The sequence below is a fragment of the Ceratotherium simum genome, chromosome 2 (genome assembly GCF_057802395.1).
Source record: "Ceratotherium simum simum isolate JZ-2026a chromosome 2, ASM5780239v1, whole genome shotgun sequence".
In the NCBI taxonomy this organism is placed as follows: Eukaryota; Metazoa; Chordata; class Mammalia; order Perissodactyla; family Rhinocerotidae; genus Ceratotherium; species Ceratotherium simum.
In genome coordinates, this window is record NC_141901.1 from 48674763 (window position 1) to 48692489 (window position 17727).

A 17727-nucleotide genomic window follows, 5' to 3' on the forward strand; every position below is an offset into this window, starting at 1 on the left:
ACAAAGAAAGGCCTCGCAAATTCCTCAGAAGAAAGATAATCAAACAGAAAAATGTATAAAGCTGTAAACCAAAAATTCACAAAAGAAATTTGAAAAGCTAATCATTATATAAAAAGATGTTCAACTTCATTACTATTTTTAAAATGCTAACAAAAAAAATGAGATTCTTCTTTAATATACCAAAATTAGCAAGAAAGAAAATTTGACAAATTAGGTGTTCGTCGAGGTCTGGGGAATCCAGCATTCTTGGGTGCTATTAGTGGAACACACAGTACGGCCCATTTGGAGGGCATTTTAGCCAAAGGTACCATGTGACAATGTGCATGTTGTGTGAAGCCACTATCCTGGGTATGTGAATTTAAATCAAAGACAGAATCAAACTGCAAAAAATTTATGTGAGTGGAAGAAGGTTCGTTACAATCTGTTTCTGAGAAACAAAACCAGGTTAAAGAACCACATGAATCTATTTATATAAAATTACACACACACACACAGATGTGCATAGAAAGATGTCTATAAGCTATTTAGTAAATTGTTTAACTCTGGGAGATTAGATTTACTTCCTATTTTCTAGTTTTTCATTGATCTTTTAATAATTCATGTACTGTTTAGTGATGGGAAAAGATAACAAAGTTATTTTCTGTTTTAAAAAATATGGTATCACCTAAGTGTCAAGGAAAGAGAGTTGAACTGAAATCAGGAAATCTGGTTGTAGCTGGGCGACAATGAGCAAATGACTTCATATCCATTGCCCTCGAGTTTTCTTATCTGTAAAATGTAGATATGGGACCATACATTACCTGTAATTCTAACAAAAAATTCACTGTTGGAACTGCCTTGATTTGATCAAGTTGACTATAGAAAGCCCTTTACTGTCTCATCTATGAGAAAGCTTGTCTTGGACCCCTCTGCTGCTTTTCCTGAGACTAGCAGGGTCAGGCTCTCCACAATATACCAAATACCTCCCTTCAGACTTGTAAACCATTCAGCCCAACATAGTTAGGTCGCTGGCTCTGGCCCAGGGGCCTTGCAGGTGAGAATAAAACTTCATTAAGTTAAATTTTTCTAATCTCTACATTTAGCTTGAGATTCCCTTTAATGTATAATTTGGGTTTAGCCAGAATTTTTTCCCTCCATATGTGATTTGGCATTTAAATTCCTAAGTCCATCTCACCAGTGCAAACGCATTCAGATCGCAGTTCTAGGTGAATCAAGGAGCTTCAAGGTTTTCCTTGAAAACTAACAAGGACTCGGAGATCCTTGCAGTAGAGGTTTCTGAAGCACTTCTGTCCCCAGGGGAAGAGGAATATGGCTTCCAAAAGCATGTGGCTGCTGCTACTGCTGAGCTGTGTGGCCAGCACCAAAGTCCTGGGTGGTGAGTATCAGTCACTCAGCTGGAATTGAGCCCACAGCCAAAGTTCAGGCAGCACACTGACAAAGCCGTCCATTCGCCTGCAAAAATAGTTAGGCACTGCAGGAAATATATGTCAAAGAGAGAAATGAAAGACAATGTGATGTAAAAAGTGCAAGGACTTTAGAATCAAACAAACTCTAATGTTGTATGGTTGTGAGCCATAGTTAAATCATAACTAAATGTAGATTATAATAATTATTTTGCAAGTTTATTGTAAAGGGTAGAGATAATGTATTTAAAGCACCTGACAGCTAGCAGTCAGTAAGTGATAGCTATAATTAGAGCTACCAATGTTTGTGATTTGTTTTCTTATTTGAATATATTGGGAATTCTGGTTTGCAAGAGACTTACAGCCTACTTGGAAAGGTGGGTCCTATCCACGTATAGACCCAGTGTCAAATACAGAGTAACATGTCAACAAAGTGGAAAGCAATACCCTAGGATCTTCCAGTGGAGAAAGCCAGGGAAGAAAACTGTATGTGTGAGCTAAGAATAAGTATCACAGAATATCTGAAATGGAAGGAAATGAAATGTAGGCTCAACTGGTATAACTCCTTTGTTCTGTTTATGAGAAAAATGAGGACCAGAGAAGGGTAGAGACTTGCCCAAGCTCACATAGCAAGATATAATGTGATGCTCTGGCTCCTAGTTCTGGGTGTTTCACAGTCCCATGTGGCCCTGCCGAGTGTTGTATGTGGTAGAGTGAGTGAAGAAACCATGCCTGAGCAGCACTTGTGTTGAGAAGAGGGCCTCTTGAGGGGGTCTAGAGTGGTCTATAACCTAGCACTTCTCCCACCAGGGAATACCTTGACCAAGAGAAGGACCAATTGGAAGGAAATATGAAGAGAAGCAGGGTTCTTCAGGCATCATGTTGGTGCCTGTGGCTGAAGTCTGTGGTTCTTGCCATAGCCCCACCCTTGACATGTCCTTGTGCTCTAAGGCTCTCTGCCCTCAACTCCATGCCTATTTCCAGCCACTAGTTCTCTCAATCACCTATGGCTGTTCAGGCCCCGGGGGATTCAGCTACTTTCTCTGAACAATGCTAGAGTATGAAGGATGATGAGGCGTTGCCCTCAAGTCCCTCCTGAGGAGCCACCTTCCATTGACATTTCTAACCAACTAACTAGATAGTTAGTTCCCTCTTGCTCTGGTTCTGGCTTCTCTGAGGGGGCTTGAAATTTGCCCAGGCTCTATCCTGGGGAGTGAGAAATAAGCTGCGCCACGCTGGGATTTCATCAAACCTCCTCAGTTTCTCTCCCCTGGAGGAGGTAGAGCCCGAACACTCACCACTGGTCCTTCCATTGCTCTTTCACGGATCCTCCTCCCATCTGTGAAAAGGCTTTCTACTTATTCTTACTATCTTGAGGGAACCTCTCTTATGACACATCCTATATATTCTTTGCACAATGGAGTATGGGAAAATCTAATCTTGCACTTAAGGGAAGTATGGGGAACTTAGAAATTAATTTTCTCTCTCAACAAGACCTGGTGGTCAAGATTATTACCCTTGGCCTCAACAGTCATTTCTTTGTCCTGGCTTATAGCTGCCCTTCACCTGAAGCAATGCATGACATTGATTCAATGCGTGGGAAGACAAAGAGCAATATGATTTATGGACAATAAAAAAATTGATCCAATTACTATTTTCAAAAATATTACAATGGTTATAATGATAATATGATTATTTTAATAGCTACACTTCATTAAGTAGCTACTATTTATTGAACAATTACTATGTACTGGCTCTGTGCTAATCACTGTACATGCATTATCCCATTTATTCCTCCCAACAATCCTATGAAGAAGGTATCTAGTGTTAGTCCATTGTACAAACAAGAAAACTAAAGCTAAAGGAGGTTAAATAATCTTCCCGAGGTTACACATCTAATAAGTGGTGGAGTAAAAAGACGTTAGTAGTCCAGGCAAGATGCTAGGAGCCAAAGCCTCATGGCACTGCATGCACAGTGATGCGGAGCTCTGGTACCACAAGAGGAGGGTCTAGGGCTGCTGGGGGAACACTGGCTCCTCTCCCAGGTCCCATCTCACTCCCCATCTGAGTGACTTCAGTGGGTTACTTCACCTCCCTGAGGAGGTTTTCTTATCTGTACAATGGGATATATATCCCTGTCTCTCAGGAAGGTTCTGGTAATTAAACAAGGCAATCTGAATGAATGTACTTTGTTGGCCCGTATGGGTTTTAAAGCAAATAAATTGAGCCCAATTACTAAGAGCTTCTACTTGGAGTTAGACTGTCTCAGGTCAAATCCTGTCTCTATCACTTATTTGCTATGGGACCCCAGGACATGACAATGCTCTGCTCTTGTTTTCTTATCTGGAACCTGGGGATAATCACAATACCTACTTCACAGGGTTATTATGGGGGTGACTAGAATATATGTGAACTTTCTGGTACAGTGCCATGTACATAGTAAACGCTCAATAAAAATGTGGTGGGACAGAAGGCAGAGCAGCAACCCCAGCAGAGCAGCATAGTTGTATTTCTAGGAACTAATGTGTCTCCACCAGGGAGCACATGGCCATAGCTGTAATATTGTGGGGTGAGGGGCAGAGAGGGGAGGGAAAAGAGAAATAGAGAAGCCAGGGGAGAAGGAAAGAATGAGAGGCAGAGAGAGAGACCATCACAGACACAGAGAGACTCAAAAAGGCACAGAGACCAACAGAAAGAGACAGTTAAGAAGAGACAGAGACATACCCAGGGAGAGCAGAAAGACAGCGCGAGAAAGAAATAGAGAAATAAATAAAAAGAGTCAGAGAGATACAGAGATGCACAGAGAGAGAGAGAGTTAAACAGAGAGAGATGGGCAGAGACAGAGAGAGACACTCAAAAAGAGAGAGACACAGAGACAGAGAAAGAAGAGCGAGAGTACTGATCTTGAGTCTCCTTTGCCCTGGCCCCCTCCAAGTCCTCCACGTGTGTCCCTGGGAACTCTGCTGTCACTACCTGGATTCAGGAAAAATAAACATCATGATGGTGGAGGATCTATCCTAACAGGTTTGCCCACAGAATGCCAAACAGAGACACTTCAGAGTTCACACACACACACACACACAGAAAAATCAAAGTGAACTGAACTAGGAGCATCTGGTGTGATGCAAGGGGGCTGTATCCTCAGGCCAAGGTCAGAGACTTGGGCTCTTCTCTACCACCTCTTTCAGGATCTTCTCACCAGTGTTAAGTTGAAAGGAATGCTTCCTAACGTCTCTCTAGGCTGTCCCTTACTGAAATTTAAGCCATTTCATTTGGAATGGTAATCAATGGTTGGCCTCCTCCTTAAGATCACTTTTGACGTTAGGAGTAAAGGATCTCCTTTGCTTTCTTTCTTTCTGATAAAATAACCAAGACACCCAGCCCTCTGATTTCTGTTGCTAAATTTCTTATTTTTCCATATTTATAAAATCCACAGTTGAGAGAACTGGTGGCAGGAACATGGATTTGTAAGTCATAGAACTGAATCTGAAAGGCAGCTTTTCTACCTTACTGTGTGACCTTGGGCAGGTGACCACCTTAGGCTGATTCCTCACCTCCCTATGCTACGATAAATACATATTTATCACGTATATGTGTCATATATATGTCATATATATGATAAATATATAGTATGGATAAATTGTTTAGCATAGTGCCTGGCAGCAAGAAAGCACTGTATATATGGAAGCTGGTGATAGTGGTAGCAGAAGTAGCAGCAGTGGCATAAATGCTTTCTTTTTATTTCACATAAAATGGTGTTTATATTTCTAAAAGTAGTAGAAGGTGCAGCATTTAAGTACATGAGTATCTTTTCTGCTTGTTCATAATATATTTGAGGCACCGTTGAAACCTTTTGTGCAGTGCTCTAGCTGGGTTAGTCACTATCCATCACTCAGAGGTACAAAGCATAGCATATGCAAAGGATCTATGTCAATAATGAATGTTGTGTTCCAAGATGGAGCTGGGACTGCTGCATAGGAAGATGTGGCTGGATAGGGCCATAGGACCAGGTCATAAAAGCTCTTGAACGCTAGGCTGAATGGGAGCTTATCTGAGAGCAACAGGAAGCCCCTAGAGATTTATAGGCAAGGGATGAAATAAAACAGAAGAGTGGGACAAACAAGTGACAATAGTGTCATCTGAGTGGAGAGAGAGGAAGTGCTATGTGACAACAACAGTCTGCGGACATCTACCGGGGGCAGAAAGACCCCTGCACCCATCTATGGCATTGAAGTGCAACCACATTGTCACAATGTCCAAACTGGCTAGCTTGACATCCCCTTCATCATCTGGGCCTTCGGCATTTCCGGCCATCTCCTTTTCTTCATAAACCTTCAGATTCAGTGACATGACCTGCTTACCAATTGACTAGCAGGAAGAGTTTGTGTCTCTCTGAATCCTGGCTTCCTTGGCTTCTAGGCCCTGACTCTCTCCTTTTCTTTCCTACCATGCTTGCCTGACAGATCCCCTATACTTAAGGTAAACTTAAGTACTTGCTCGTTCTGTGCACATCTTGCATGTTCCTGCCTCCATTCCTCTGCTTGCCCACTCTTTTTGCCTAAAATGTCCCCCTTTCCTTGCTGTTGACTTACAGCCCACCTATTCTCAAGTCCCAGCCAAGTTGCCATCTAACCTGCCCTGTGTCCCCTGGCCAAAACAACCGCTTCCTCCTTTGCCTAAAAGTACCAATTTATGCTCCTCATCCATTCTTGTGATGCCTTGAATTATAGCTGTTTGATCTCACTACCAATGTGGGGATTCTGCCAGTTGCAGAGTATGTCTATTGCAATTATGCATTCTGTAACTGGAGAAATAACCACAGGATGGGCTTGGGGATCCACTGGGCCCACTGTGAAATAGTCCTGAGCTAAAACTCCATTGATCACCTGACCTCCATAAGCCCCTACTCTGACTGGCAGACCACGGTGATGTTTTGGGTCTCCTGGCATTCGTGTCACTTCAGAGCCAGTGTCTAGTAATCCTCAAAAGATCTGATCTTTTCCTTTTCCTCAGTGCACAGTTACCCTGGTAAAAGGCCATAGTTCCCTTTGGAGAAGGCTGGAAGAAAGATTAACAGTATAAAGCTTTGACCGCATAGTGAGATCCTTCCTCAAGGGCATCCAGCCTCTCCTGCGTTCGAAGGGTTCTAGGTCTGTAGACTGGCTCAAGTGTGGGAATTGATTGTTCTTGCCATCATAACTTGTTATTGCCTTTTGTTTATGTGCTGATATCATCCTGAGACCCAGCTGTACTACCGGATGGTTTTACCACGTGTCCAATTGCTGTGGATACTTCAGGAAGCTGAGGAACTTGTCTGATGCTGATGTAAGAAATCTGGCCCATGCTTGGACTGGTGTCTCTAAAGCAAGGGGCCACCCAGAGCTCCAGGCCTCATTTGACTCAGAATCAAGGGTTCTTCTTTGGCATTCTGAGAAGTTACCTAGCTGGTGAAATGGAGAAAGGAGGGTATGTGTTCAACTCATTCAATTTTGTAAGCATTGATAGATCCCAGACCCTAGATAGGCTACAAAGACATAAGAATGAACAAGAAACGGCCTCTACCCTCAAGGAGTCCACTCTCAGGAAGAAAGACAGAAATACATAAGTCAAAGGAGGATGAGAAGATGAGGAACTTACCCAAAGAATAATTGAATTGCTGTACAAGACTTACCAGAAAGAGAGCAGTGTGTAGATAGCCCTCTGACAGAAGTGAAACAGTGCAAGCAAGTGGAAGGCTTCGTTGTCTACACAACTGAAAAATGTATCCATTTTATTTTACTGAGGCTTTGAGATACCCACATAGCCAGTCAAAGTAAGTTACCTCAGAGGAGTGTGGGGAGTCAGTACTGTCTCTCTGGATTTGGTTGTTTAATTGAAGTGACTGATGGGGGAGCCACATGGGGCAATGGGGTGTTTCACTCAAATTCAGGCAACCTTCCTGGACCCGGTCCCTGTGGCTCTGGAGGTCATACAGCCTGTGAGCAACAGGTGCCTGAACAGCAGCCCCTGGATCTGCCTCATCTACATAAGATATGCTCCTGCCAGGCGTCATAAGATGTTACCTTCCTTCTGACCCACTCCCCGTCCCCTATCAGCACCTTTCCCTTCCCACTCCACCACCCTGGCCAATGGTAGGACAGCAAACCCAGAGAGATGTGACATCCTCACCCCCCAGGTTTAGATGGCCTGTGGAGTCCAAGGCCACGTCTCTGAGGATGTTCCTTCATCCAGAGACCAATTTAGAACAAGAGTTCTTGAAAATGAAAACCATAATAGTGGGATTAAGAACAACAAAAAAGACATTTACAGAATCATGCTAAGGATGTATCCTAGAGATCAGAGCAAAAAAATTAAGGGAATAAAAGAAGAAAGATAAACCCAAAAGGTGTGTCTGGTAAGTCTAGATATGAGGAACAGTATTTCCAGGGAAAAAAGAGCTGTTACAGCCATATCTCTCACCAGGGGGAAGGAGTTGGGAGCATCGTCCCACAGTTTCCTGGGAAGAGGAAGGGAGGGAAGGGCCCTGCACCTCTGTGAGAGGAGACCCCACAGAGCCTGCCAAGTCCTCCTTGCCTTTGGTGGAGGCCGCCAGGCAACAAAACCAGAGAGATGCCACACGATCCAGAGAAATGCATTCCAAAACATCATACATTTAGGGTGGGCTGGTTAAGGACATCTTTAATTTGACTAATCTCTGAAAGAAATGTAGCTTTTCCTTCTGAATGTAGGCATATGAGAGTCCTGTCACTTTGTCACCAGCAAAAATTTCTAAATCTTATGATATCACACTATGGTAGCTGTAGGTATCTCCACACGATTCTTGGGCTCAATGCCTTTTGGAGCTGGCGGAGTTAGACAAGGCAGAAGAGCCCAGGGTGGGGCAGCTTGGGGCTAGAGAGACCTCGCATAGAGGACCAGTGTTGCCTTTCCTTGGGTAATAGGTCAGCTCATTGATCTGCTAACTGAAGGGTTGGTGGTTCAGGCCCAGCGAGGGATATTGGGTTTTAACTGATCCCAGGTCCTTTTAAGCTGTTTGTGCTGCACATTCTCTCTTAACTAGCTTCTCTCTTAACTTTATCCTCAATCTCCTTACTTTAAATCAGATGTGGAAAACTCTTGCCCGAACTGCTAAGGTTTACGTTAGTTAGTAAAAGGGTTTGCAAGAACGAATCTTTTTTTAAGGGTAAAAATAAGTTCTGGAGTTCCAGAGCCTAGGTATATCACAGAGAACATAACCTTTCTTCCTGAGGCTGGGTTTTTACAGCCACTCATTTCCGGAAAGCTGGTATCAATTCCCTTAAGCCAAATCATCAGGAACACACTTTTTGATAGACAAGTTGGGTTTTTTATTCCTTGCAGCCAGAAAGAACACACCCCATGGTCTAAGTAAGAGGGTGTTTAGAAGGAACCTGTTATAGGATTTGGGCTTTGACTGGGTGATTTGAGGGAGGATGGAAGGAAGCAGGGTTTGTTCTATATTGAATACTGTTAGTCAGCATGGGCAATCCTATGATCGGACTAAAGAAATAACAGTCATTTCCTTATGAAAAGAGGAGGATGTTTGGGATTTGGGAGGTTGCACAGTGACCTTGTTTTTGTCTGTGCTGGACAAAATTATGAGGTAGCCTTGTTTTGTCTCCTTTTGTCAAGGTCTCAGAGTAATCTTGTCTGAGGTTGATATTCTGTATCTGAGATTTATTTCCAGCATGAGAACCAAACAGTCAGGCTGTGAGTGTCATATCAGTTCAGGGCATCAGAGGCCGGTATTTTTCTTTCTCATGGAAATCCCTAAAATAGAGAATCAGAAAAGAGAGCACCATGGTCTCACAAGCTCTACGTGCAAACCTGACTGGGTTGCATTGGGACTTTGCTTAAGTTTCTTGAACTTTCTGTGGCTGAATTTCTCATTTAAAAATGGGTCAAATAGCAGTTCTTCCTTCGTGGGTTGTCCTAGGTTTTAAATGAGATGTGCAGGTAAAGCATTGAGCCCAGTGCCTGGCACAGAGTAAATACTCAGTACATATTGGCTCTTACTGGTCCATCCCCATCTGCATTTTTATTATCTGCTTTGTTTTTTTATATGACTGCAGACCCTTTCTGGGTATGGATGGACAGCTATAAATAAATGTTCTCCAATTGATGGACATGAAATTGGTTCTAGTGTTTATTTTTACAAACAATGCTACAGGGGACACCTATATACCTATAGTTGTATCTATATCTATATCTACATCTGTATCTGTATCTATATCTATATCTCTATCTCTCTTCATCACTTATGTAAGTTTTTCTCTCCTATCTATCCCTGTAAAGGGAATTGCTTAGTTTAGAAATATATTTATAGATATGTAATTTTGCTAAATCCTGCCCTATTGCCTTGCAAAGTAGCTTTACCAATTCACATTCCCAATCATTTAAGGGAATATTCTTTTCTCCACCCTCTTGTCAACACTGGATAGCAACTGTTCCTACCATTTATTTTGTCAACAATTAATCCCTTATTGAGAGATTTCCTCAAATGAGTTTACACTCTTTGGTCTAACTTAACTGACATCCTGGAAAAGCTGAAATCAATATGATGTTTCTCTGTTCTCTTCTGTTTTATGACTGCTCTGTTCTCTCAGATAATCTGGGCCAAGAGCCATGCAAACATACCACTCCTGCTTGGTGGATGCTACTGCCTGTTGGGTTTGCACATTGTCCTAGATTTTGAGGCTGAGGGGCTGGTTCATAGGAGAGATATGAGGTTGGGTTCTCCTGACATTCATGGACAGGGAATCCAGGCTGCAGGGAAGGGAACTCACTGACCCTGAGGAGTGAGGTGTCCATGATTGGGCTTGAACAGAATACAAATTGGAAAACAAAGACATTTAAGTTTAATTTCCATTAGAATAGGACTTTAAAATAAGCCCTATTTCTACTCGAAATTAGAGGAATTTGGGGAACTTAATATTGTGGCAGTTCTATTGCCCTCTTTGAATTGGTTCGCCCATGCTGGGTACTGGTACTTGCTATAAAACTTTGTCTAGTGAGTTCAGTAGAACAAGGAGCTAAAAAAAATCTGCCATAGAAAATAGAGATAGATGATGGATTCATAGATACTGTCATGTGGAGTTAATTGTGCCCTCTTTATTCAGAGGTGTCGTTGGTCACGTTAAAGAGACATTCCTCCAGGGCCTGAAATGCCCTTCATGGTCTCCTTCATGATACAAGGGCTAGGGAACAGTCACATGAAGGTAAGTACAGGATTTTTACTGTGGTTCTTTGATTTTTTTGCTTTATAGGGATTAGCATACATGTTTCTGAAAATTAAAAAATCAGGAGTGTAGAGATAAGCATCTGAATTAGTTCCCTGTTACTGCATGATAAAAGATTACCAAAACAGTGGTTTAAAACAACACACATTTGTTATCTCACAGTTTTGTAGATCGGAAGTCTGGAATGACGTGGCTGGGTTCTCTGCTCACAGAATTGGTCTGTACGTTCTCCCTACCTGAAAAGGTCTAATACTGACTCTGTCGGGGTTCTGACCATCTCCCATGAGGGCCTGCCCTTGCGATCTCATGCTCCTCTGGGATCTTCTTTACTGACCTAATTTCTATGAGTCATGATTTCTTTCAGCTCCTCTAGGAGGCTTACGAGAAAGCCTAGAACTGATCTCTGCCATCCCTTTCCCGGAGAGGAGAATGAAATAACAGAGGTCTTCATAAAGAAATGACCCATATGAGGGCTGAAATCCAGTGATTAGAGCAGAAGAGAAAACCTGAACGACAGTGGAGGTGCTGAAAGCCCAGACTGCGGAAGCAGGGGCCTCTTTGTGTCCCACATCAGGTAGGAACCCTTCCTGGAAAAGGGGACATTTCCTGTTGAAAGGCCACCTTGGACAAGGGACTTGCTTTGCTCCAGCTTAGTCATCCATGCTGCCACTAGGGCTTTAGGGGTCTCCATGCTAGGTGGTTTGTTTAATGGTGAGGCCTTTTCCTTGCGTGAGAATCTCCTTGGCATTTTTGTCTGAAATGCAGTTTTGGGGGCCTTATCCCCAGAGGTTTTTAACAAGCACCGTGTTGACTCTGATGTGGGCGTTCTTTAGCTCTGCAGCTGGTGCCCAGGCACTGGAGCCCTGTCTACTGCAGGATATCACATTTAATCATCCGACACCCTAGTGGTCAATGCTGCCTTCTCTCCTTTACATTATACATTCTTCTCTATTATACATGAGAGAAATATGCTCAGAGAAAATAATGAAATCATCCAGGAAAGCATACTTGGTCCATGATGGAGTTGGTTTTTGAACTTTTGACTGCTTTTCCTAAGGCTGTGCTTTTATTGCTTCAGCATAGACCTAGGATAAGATTTGATTGGAGATGTGGTTGGGACTAGAAGACATGAGTAAATGTTAGTTATTCCTGGTAACTCTTATTTATCCACTTGGCAAGTATTTAGTGAATGTTTTATCTGGCAGGCTCTTGTGGGGGCCCTGGGTAGATGGGGTGAACAAGGCAGACAAAGTGCCTGCTCTCAGGAAGATGATCTGACACAGGAGTCAGACGTTTTACAGATGAGCACATAAATATGTTTTAATTGTGGCTATGATAAAGTTTATTTAATACTTATGTGTGCCTTGGTTCCATTGTGTCAGCCAGGATTGAAAACTGACTGAATGTATATAATAAGACTATAGAACTGTGATAAAAGAATTGTCCCAGGAAAAGTCCCTCGGATATTTTTGTTTTAACGGTGGAAATACTGATATTTCATCCAGTGTCCCCTGAAATTTAGATGTGGTTTTCTGGAGGGTGTGGTAGGTGCTTTAGACAGGGAAGCTTGTGGCCAAGGCTTGTGCGGTGGCTCTGCTGCCATCACATGGTGAGGGAGCCTGGGAAAATCTCCTATTCTGCCTGGGCCTCAGTTTCCTCATCAGTAAGATAAGGGTGTTATTCAGATTCTCCAAATTCCCTTCCTGCTCAGTTTTCTCTGAGTGCATGAGGGACTGAGAGGCATGTTAAATGTGCCCTGGGAACTTCAGCCGAGACCTAATCTTGGTCCTTTCTCAGTGTGTCTCCTGCAGGAGACTGAAAACAGAGAACTGAGGGAGCAGGTGGAAGAAAGAAAATCAGCTGGTTTGGATGATAATAATTGAAAGAAGGTCCAGGTGCTAGTGGAGCAGGTGGTTACCAGAGGAGGTGAGAATAAGGACAAAAGTAGAGTTCAGAAAAGTCAAAGGAAACTGAAGAATGTTTACAGCATCACCCAGCTCCTCAAGGAGCAGGCTGAGCTGAGCAGTGAGGACTGGGAGAGTAACTTACTCCACAGTGAACCTGTGCACCTTCCAAGAAGATCCAAGGATGGTTGGTTTCTAATGCTGGGAAGCACCAATTCCAAGAGGAGGAGGATGTGACCATGAGGCTCTGCCCCAGCCCCCCAGCCTTGACCCTGTGGCTGCCCTTGCAGTGGATGCCCTCCTGGTAATTGTGGGCTTAGAGGGATGAGTGATGATTGGAGAAGGTTTGGAGATGTCCATTCTTACCTTAAACAGTTCTGCCCTAAGGTCAGGAGGGACCAGCATAGGGGGACGCTTGCACCTGAAGCAGTCATGCAGAAATGCAATATTCTTCTGCATTTTCAGTTGAGAAAGGCTTTACATACAATATGTCTTAAATATTTGTTGAGGGCTTAATTTTCCTTATGCTGTGTTAAGAACTTGGAGCAGATATCAATAAGATTTCTCTGAGGAAATCAGAGCAGTGAGAGGAAGAATACAGACAGATAATTTCAATACAATCTGGTAGCTCTCCTAATCATGGGTGTTGTGGCAACCCAGAGGATGGGAGGGGAGGCCAAGGACATCTCTTCCTAATGACAGGGTAAACCATTGAGAGGAATCCCTGAGGACAGTCCTGTCATCCTGACAGCTGATTTCAGGAGAGTGTCATTGGGTATAGAGAGTGCAGGGAAGTCTCCTCTCTGAGGATGGGCATCTGCTACATCCTGAGAGAGAGCCAAGCATGTCTGACAGGACATTTGGGACAGGAAAGTAGTGAGGTGATGGAGATTTGCAACCATTCTGATTGGATCAGTGAATCAACGTCGTGAGAGCCTCCTCGGGGCTTGACTTGGTGCTAGGAGCCATGAATATGGAGATGAATAAAATATTCCAACTTTCACAGAGCTCTCAGTCTAGTAACCAGGAAGTCACGAGAAGTGTAGTGGTGGTGGGTCCCATTGGAGGAAGTAATCAGTGCTGCCTGGGGATGACCTCAGTGGTTGTCCTGGCCCCCCTTCAGTTTTTTCCAACAGCTGGATGACCTGTCCTGGCCCAATGACCCTGGACCTCAGCCAGATTTCAGTCTCTCAGGATACAACCGACCTGGGCTCCATGTTGGCTCAAAGCAGTCAACACTACCAAGGTCTCCAGAGAAAACTGCTGATATCAGTAGCTACTATGTCCTCACCAGCTGGAGAAATAAAGAGGCAAGTTTAAAGTCTTCTTTTGTTATTTTTTAATTTATTTTTTCTTTTATTGAGGTAATGTTGGTTTATAACATTCTATAGATTTCAGATATACTTCATTATTATTCGACTTCTGTATACACTACATTGTGTTCACCACCAAAAGTCTAATTTCCATTTGTCACCTTTACCCATTTTGCCCTCCCTTTCTTCCCCTCTGGTAACCAGTCTTACTGGTTCATCCTAACCTTAATTATAAGTGATGATATCTTCTCTATCATAAGTTAAATGCTTTCTAGTCTTCATGATTCTCTCCCCACATCAAAAATAATTTAAATATCAGCCATATTCCTAGAATTTTGGAACTTGGTAGTTCATCCTCAAATTTTAGATCAAATAACTAAGGTAAAAATGTAGTACAGCAACTTCCAAGTTTGCAGTGAGAAGGAGACTAAAACCTGGCCCTCTGATGTTCAAGTGGTTGATAAATCCAATGACTTTTGTTCCCTTAGGAACAGAATAAACTAAAACTCCCTGTTTCCCTCCTCTACTTATCCTATCAAGTTCTATAAAATATAACATCTCTACTCATCTAGATAACATGGATTCTAAATTAGTTGAGCTCCATGAATGCATTTACTGAACCCCTGTGGGTGAAGCATTGTGCTGATTACACTGGAGGATACATTCCTTACTGAAGAGAGCTGAAAGATGTCTGTCCCCAGTTCAGCCTTGGTTCTCTGTAGGTGACAACATCAGTAGCAGACACAATAGTTTCATCCTGGGGAAAGGGAAGATGATGAGGAGGAGTGATGAGAGCACCTGGCTTTCTACCTCCTGAGGAGTCAAGTCAAAAAGCATCTGTAGCATCTACTCCAGAGAGTGTCCTGGCTGCCAGCTGTCATAGTTGAGTGTCCCAAAGTCTTGGCATGGGCCTCCTTCCTGTGTTTCATTTCACAGATCCTATTTAGATAGTAGCCATATCAAGAGAAAAAAACAGACAGAAGGACTCGAAAAGACTGAATAATGTGTGGTTGGGCAATGAATCTCAAAAACCTTCAAGACTCCACTCAGAAAATGACATTTTCAAGGATACAATGGATGGGTGGGATGTGGTGTCATGTAGTGAGAGAAGATTTATTATATTTAGCAGCACCTGATGACTTGTGAAGACAACACATTCCCCAAGTGACCCAAATGATGGCCCTACATACCAAATAACAGAGAGAGCCACTCACTTCCATTGATCTTACAGAAACAGGAGGTTCTTCATGCTCTTAAATAAGCTGGAAAACATGGTCCTGCCTCTGGGGCCATGGAACAAAAGAGATCCCATGGTAAGTGCCCTAAGAAGAGGCAGAGGAGATTTCATGACAATGGCAACAAGAGGGCGGAGAAAATGCCTTGAGGCTTTTGGAGCTGCAAATGAGTTGGCTCAGAAGAACATTACATCTTAGAAAAACATGTTTAGCAAATGTTGGACCCCATGGAAACTAAATATTTAGCCCATGATCTACAATCATTCTGTACATAATTTATTCTGTGTTGTCTTGGAGCAAGAGTGACTTTTCTAAAGGAAGTCAGGAATCTGCACATCAGCCTGAAATGGAAATGGCATATTTTTTCAAAAAAGCTAAAATAATAAAGAAGTTCTTTCTTTCTTGTTTTTTGGTGAGGAAGATTGGCCCTGAGCTAACATCTGTGCCAGTCTTCCTCTACTTTGTTTGTGGGTCACTACTACAGCATGGCTGGATGAGTGGTATAGGTCTGTGCCTGGGATCCAAACCCAAGAACCTGGGCCGCTGAAGATTAACCACTACACCACCGGGCTGGCCCCAAGAAGTTATTTCTTATTTTCAAATTTTAGTTTTTGACCTAACTGAAGAATTGACTACCATATATATTAACTATTAATGATGCTCATAAATATGCAGATTTAAAGACAGTATGATAACTTTGATAAATAGCAACGTAAAACAACTGTTTTTACAGATAGCAGCACTGTCATCCAGGGATTTCAATGGAAGTAGTGAGTGAGATTACAACACCTGAACACCCAACAGGAAACAGGTAAAAGAAGGAGGGGACAGTCAGCCCAATGTATAGAATTATACATAATGTACACACCATCAGTTGGTTGGTAACACACCAACAGGGATAAATCTATGTTTATACTGACCCTTGGGTCCTGTCAAATGGGCGGAGCATTGGGAAACAACAAATTGGACTGTAAAAAGAAAGTCAGCTAGGTCACTGCCTTTAGAAAACCATTAAACAGATACAAATAAAACACATTCAAAGCTGTTTGTGAGTCATGTTTTAGCCCATCAAGAATAAGCTTTAGGAGAGAAGCATAATGACAAGTGGATGCTTTGGTTTTTCTGAGACAAGTTATCTGACCCACTGGGAATGAGACCTTGTGAGTAATCCAGGTGAGCAAGCTTTACATGACTGGATGGACACATCAGAGACTAAAGAGATAACAAATATGCTACATACACCAGTCAGTGCATAATTTGAACTGAAGGTCGTTCACCCTCTTTTGGGGGAATGGAGCTGACACAAAGGGCCAACAGATTCTGTTGCAGCCTCAGGGCTCTGATGGTTATAGACTGATGGGAGTGGACACCTATTTCAGATATTGGCTAGGAGGCAATGTCTCCTAAGGCTTCCAAATGTCACACAACCAAACCCCCTCAGGCTCCTGCTATTAATTATTTTAAAGCTCTTGGTGTCATTTTTATCATAGAACACATCAGCCATAAGACTAGTCAGAACTGGGCACAAACTCAAGATATTTGATGGATATATCTTTGCATACCATCTGAAAGATTCTGGCAGTACATAATGTTGGAATAGATTATGGAAAGCTAAATTAAATAATAATGGAGGAGATTGGCCCCTAAATCTTGTAACTGGTATTGCAGCTAAACACAAGGATAAATTGGCAGCCTCACTGACTGAATGGTTACTTTTAAGGAAATCTTACTGATGAACATACAAAACCTTTTCACATCTGTTATTCTACAAAAGCCCTCCTACAAACACTGCCCAGCTATGGCACTCAACATGGGTTTTGATCATCTTCCTTGGACTGAGGATGAAGCCCCAATTGAATTGAAGATTCTTCTCACCTGGCAAATAACAAGTCCCCAAAGCTATGGTCACTTCTATATCTAGCTTGACTCTGAAGCATTTGTTTCTAGCAGGAGACAAGGTCAATATACAAAAATCTATTTGATGTCTATATAATTTCAATGCACAATTGAAATGTGAAAAATAGTAGCATCAAACAAATGAAAGTACAAGATGTTGCTGAAAGAAATAATGAAGACCTAAAAAATGAAGACAAATTCCCTGTTCATGGGTCTGAAGACTCATTATCTTTGAGATATCAATTTTCCCCAAAAATCAATCTATAGATTCAATGCAACCCAATGCAAAATCTCAGTCAGCATCTTAGGTAGAATGTAATGAGCTGATTCTAAATGAATATGAAAATGCAAAAGACGTAGCATAGTCAAAACACCTATAAAATAAAATCAAAGTTGGACAGCTAGCTCTACCTCATTTCAAGGACTATTATAAATGTATCGTATTCAAAGCAGTATGCTATTGGTGTAATGATAAGTCGATAGATCAATTGAACAGAATAAAGAGTCCAAAAATAAACTAATACATACAAAGATTTTTGACAACTGCAGAAAGGCAAAGCAGTGGGGAAAAGATAGTCTTTTCAACAAATGGTAAAGAATGATCTTTTTCAATCTTTTCAACTAGTAGATATCTATATCCATATGAAAATAATTAAATAAATAAATAGAATCCATATCTAACACCATATACAAAAATTAACTCAAAATACATAATAGAT

At 42.2% G+C, this 17727-nt stretch overlaps 1 protein-coding gene across 1 annotated transcript; it reads left to right on the plus strand.

Moving 5' to 3' along the window:
* Nucleotides 1-1308: 1308 nt before the first annotated feature.
* On the plus strand, nt 1309-7008 carry REG4 (regenerating family member 4). The gene is given in 3 exon segments (XM_014779867.1): nt 1309-1373; nt 6629-6850; nt 6852-7008. Coding segments are annotated over 3 exon segments (444 nt in total).
* The last annotated feature ends 10719 nt before the right edge of the window (nt 7009-17727 follow it).